Consider the following 5,132-nt stretch of genomic DNA (forward strand, 5'->3'; position numbering starts at 1 on the left):
ATGGTGCAGCCCTAACCTTAACCTCAAGGAACAGAACCCCAAGTAAAATTCAAAATGAAGGCCAAGAGACAAAGAAATAAACAAAAATAACGGCCATGTAGGAAATTAGGAAAGGAGGGTATGTAAACCAAAGGAAAGGAAGCAGGAATTAGGAGTAAAAGGAAACAGAAGGCAAAGCAAGGGTAGGAAAGGAGAAAGGAAAGGAAAAGGATAGGGTTAAGCCAAAGAAAGTAGAGTAAGAAAACTAAACAGAAAACCAAAAAAGGAAAAAAACACAAAGCACCGTAGGGAGGAGTCAAAAAAGCCTATAAAAGGAGGGGCAGAGAGAAGTCTCCTTTATTTGAATTTGGCCACGGATGCATGAGCACAGCCTGAAGAAGGCACAACACTGCCGAAAGCTAGCGCAAGCCATGCATCACAAATAAAAATGTTTTGTTTGTTATTTTAGTTTGTTATTTTAGTTTGTTATTTTTGGGGGAGGTTTATTTAAATTTTATTCATTTTCATGTTTACTTATGGCCTAAAAAACTAATTTGAAACCTAAAATTTGGAATTCATGAAAAACAACACGGAGACTGAAATTCATTGGAAAAACATAAATTTTATTAAAAGCACAATTAAAAACCAGTTGATTGAAAACTAAAAGCAAGGTAAAAACAATTAAAAACCTGTAAGAAAAGCAAAATTAATACAATTGGATTTAAAACAACAATAATTAAAAACCTGTAAGAAAAGCAAAATTAATACAATTGGATTTAAAACAACAATAATAAAAATACGGTACTTACCTGGAAGCCTAAATTAGGAAGGTACTTACCTGAATTTGGACCTGGAGAGTGACGGACACGGAAGACGGGGTGGCGATAACGTGGTGGGCCGCGGGAAGGGTCACGGTATGGCCCGTGCACCACTCCTGCCCTCCTCGTGCAGGGAGGAGTTTCATTCCCCTTACCTAACCCTAACCCCTAACCCTAACCCCCCTAACCCCCCCTAACCCTGTCAATGACAGCCGTTTGTCTGGTAAGCTTGACTCTTCCAGCAAAGGCATTAAATGTTGTTCAACACTGCCGGCTGTTCTGTGAAAGTAATTCTAACCGTGTCTGCTTAACAGACATGGCTGCTTGTTATGAGCGTTTAAGCGTGACACAGTTGAAGTTTTTTCACATAATAGTTTTTGTTTGCCAACAATAACATTTGTCAGTGTGATTTCAAATGTGATTAAGAGTAAGTTGAAAATGTCTTGTTTTTTATTGCAGAGGGCTGCTGTCATTAGAAATATAACTGGTGCGTTCAGTGATGAAATACTTCCAACATATTGAGGTGTTTTTAATATAAGAGCTTAAAGTTAATCTGCTGGTTGCCTCTTGTATCCACAGATGAGTCTCTGGGTGCCCCAGCGATCATTGAAAAAGTCAATGCTAACTCAAGTAAGTGAAGATTTACAAAATAAAACTCTTTTTTGTTAACATATAAATTCTGGATGAAAATGAAAGATCCCTGAGAACTGACATGTTAACATACAGTAAACTCCCAACAGACACAATGATCAATCAGCCTTTTGGTCATTTACTGGCTTGTCTTAGTCAGCTGTTTTATTTGTGTTATTATCAAACATTGTAATTGTGCGATCAATAAAGTAAATGCTGTAAGCATTTACCTCTTTGTTTTGACATAACTGAGCAAATGGCAGCCCAAGTATCGAGCATTTAACCACTCTCTGTTTGTTGTTCTGCAGCAAAAGTGTTGGTTCATGGTGACATTGTGCCCACTGCTACCAGGAATGCTGTTCCATGCACAGCCACTGGCTGCAAGTGGCCTAAAACGGGACGCTTTGTCTATGTACCTGTCTCCATTGGCACTGAATACAGTAAGCAGTACAAACTTTAACCATTAAACACAGACTTTATGAAAAGGAGAGATGGATAAAAATAGTTAAATAAAACCCATTATTATATAAATATATATAATATATATTTCAAGTGGTTTCCAAAAATACTGCTTTGTTAACTATGCTGTTTTATTGTGGGATTAACTAAAAAGCATTTAAACTGAAAAGTCATATTTGTATAAGTATGCTGAATTGATATCATACACAGATGCACACAATTTTCAAATTATGTTTTCATTTAATGTCACTTTCTCAATTTTTCTATTTCAAGACAGACAGACAGATAGATAGATAGATAGATAGATAGATAGATAGATAGATAGATAGATTTTGGCGGCCCTGTCATTCCGATGGGAACTCAGAGATCCTCGAAGCAGCACAGATTGTAAATACTGTTTATGCTGCCAAGTTGAAATGGCTGAAACATATTGAAGATCCTGAATACTGAAGAAGCTCCTCATCAGACTCATATTTGAATCTGCAGGCAGCCAAGAGCGCAACGTCATCATCAATGCCCTAGTCACCTTCCACGCTTCCACCTGCATCCGGTTTGTCTGGCGTACAAGCGACAGAGATTTCCTTCACTTCTTCTCTGGACAAGGGTGAGAATGCACTTGCTGTACTTAGACTGTACTTGTATTTATATGGCAGGACAGGACTGATACACCCACACCCTCTAAACCCTTCAAAAATGCAATTCTGAAAATGATTGCATTACAAATATTCTGTATGTGTCATCAAAACAGGTTCTTGAAGGACCATTCTGCATTGACCTTGTACTGTAAAATGTCCAGTTTTATTTTTGTTTGCTACTAGATGAAATGTATACTGTTGCATAGGAGTGTAAAGAGCATTTTATTCATCTGCTCTTAATTATTTCACATACTATTTGGTCCACTAGTTCCAAAACTAGAGACTGGCACCTTGTAAGGCGAGAAGATGAATCTGGTGGGTTATTAGATGATTAAGGGACGACAGATGTTTAAAAAGCTTCTGAGATTGATTGACCGCTATCTGTTTATTTACTTTAGTTGATAATGGATATGTGTGGTTTTTATTTTAAAATATTATTTAAGATATTAAAGTACAAAAGCTAAAGTGTGGTTCGAGCAGTGTCTATAGAGCCACAGTGTCAAAGTCGGTCACATGATTACTGTCATTGCTTTTCTTGGTACTTTAGCCTTAGCATGACTAGCTGAAGGAGGAGGATGCACAGTGCTAGGCTATAGAACAGTCCATCTATTTTTTAAGTGATGTCATTGTGTCTATCAGGTGTTATTCATACCTGGGCCGTCAGAATGGAGGACAGCTAGTCTCCCTGCAGAGAAATGGTTGCTTGTTTCAGTCGACGGTGCAACATGAGGTTCTTCATGCTCTGGGCTTCCACCACGAGCAGGTCCGCTCTGACAGAGATCTGCATGTGAGGATCCTTACCGGGAACATCATCACAGGTCAGCTGAACTACCCAAAACGTTGGTTACAGTTAACTTAGTACACAATGGGACATCCTCCTGTTTCACAGCAGTGTACATATTACAAGTAATCTGTGCTTTTCCAAACTCAGCACATAAAACACTGCAGTTCAAGCGAGCACTGCATAGAAGATTTTGTTTGTATTTCTTTAGTCCCAAGACTATCAAACAAATGACCACAGAAGAGATTAGCTAGCATTTCGATCTATACATCGTCAAAGAGCTGAGACTGAAGACGGATTTTGAAGTGGAAGCATATAAAAACATGTAATATTTTCTGGAAATCTCTGTTTAGGACAAGAGCACAACTTTGTGAAAGTGCAGACCAACAATTTGGGGACTCCCTATGACTTCAACTCTGTCATGCACTATGGCAGGTGAGTTGCTGTGTGAGATGGACTTTGTAAGGTTCTATATTTCCTTACATGTTTTGCATTTTCTGCAAGAAAATGTAATCCAGACTAACAAAAACATGCACACACTCAGTGGGGAATGGATTTTTAATGTTAAATACTTTATGGGCCCATTTTCTCCTCTGTTTTCCTAATATAACCGCGTATGTGTGTTTGTGTGCTGTTGTTTGTTCTTTTAGACTCGCCTTCTCCAAGAATGGGCAGCCAACCATTGTTGCCAGGTCCAATCCTAATCTTAATTTTGGAAATGCTTTCCAAATGAGTGCCAATGACATCGCCCGTGTAAACAGGCTTTATGGATGCTGTGAGTATTAAGACACACCCACAAAAAAGAAATTTGCTATCTTTTTGTTCGAAGCAAGTACTGATCGGAGTTGATTTTTTTTCCTAACCAGAAATTCAGCAAGAACCTTCAACTTTGCATCCAGACTCTTCAGATGCCCAAACACCAGCATTACACCAAGGGATTGGATCCACTATACTTAAAAATGATAAAAGAAACATAAAATGTGCTGCAAATATCACATTTAGAGAGTTGAAGTTCTGGGTCTTTGTTTTACGAGCTAAACGGCAGGCTTATATACCAGAGGGTGATGGTGTTAACTCGCTTTCTGTTGAGGTTTTCTCCCCTTTTGTTAGACTATAAACTATCATTAATGGATTTCTCAATCTGTGCAGTTTGATAATTAACTTTGTAACTGTAAATGATGCAGACATAGAACCAAACCTTGCGACTGCGACATGTCTCAAAACTTTTTGTTTGGCAAAACAGCAAAGTGAAAAAATATGTGAACAAAACAAAAAGTCAAGTCTTTCATGGAATGATCATGACTGTTGTCCTATACATGACCAACATGTATCAACAAGATATAGTGTGTAGATATAGTCCAGTGTCACAAGTGTAAGAAGAAGAATCTTTCTTCTGATATTTTAAAAATTGATTTTTCTGACAATGTCTTCTAATTTTTCTTGCTTTTGTTTTTCGAGGGGTTTTATCTTTGGTTTGTTGTCTCTTTCTGTAAGAAGTGCTATCAAATAAAATTCCATATTTCAAGCAACAGGGGGCAGTATTGTTTCATTATTATATTTTAAGTTATTTTAGAAATATGTGTTTTGCTTAAAGTTGGACAGAATGTTACAGGTGCCTTTTTTAATGTGCAACAAATGTAACAAATGCACAAATACTACTACATAAATACATGTTCTGCATTTAAAATCCTACCAAACATCAGAAAACTGAAACCAGAGAGTGGATCATGTCTCTCAAGATTAGAGTGCTACTTCTTCTTGTGTAGGGTGGAGTCAGTTCAGTGCAAGTGTTTAGATTGAGAAGATTAAAACCCCCACAGACTTGAATAT

General features: G+C 37.6%; 1 protein-coding gene across 1 annotated transcript; it reads left to right on the plus strand.

Moving 5' to 3' along the window:
* The first annotated feature begins 1,001 nt into the window (after positions 1-1,001).
* Positions 1,002-4,833, plus strand: LOC146679433 (hatching enzyme 1.2-like). Its single transcript, XM_085450216.1, has 9 exons — positions 1,002-1,020; positions 1,257-1,284; positions 1,377-1,427; positions 1,736-1,867; positions 2,373-2,490; positions 3,161-3,339; positions 3,656-3,737; positions 3,953-4,077; positions 4,169-4,833. Coding segments are annotated over exons 1-9 (735 nt in total). The 5' UTR covers position 1,002; the 3' UTR covers positions 4,171-4,833.
* Positions 4,834-5,132: the final 299 nt, after the last annotated feature.

This window comes from Copadichromis virginalis, unplaced genomic scaffold (assembly GCF_057382275.1).
Source record: "Copadichromis virginalis isolate Kocher_CV1m ecotype Utaka unplaced genomic scaffold, C_Virginalis_male_GT1.1 unmapped_scaffold_1, whole genome shotgun sequence".
Classification (NCBI taxonomy): domain Eukaryota; kingdom Metazoa; phylum Chordata; class Actinopteri; order Cichliformes; family Cichlidae; genus Copadichromis; species Copadichromis virginalis.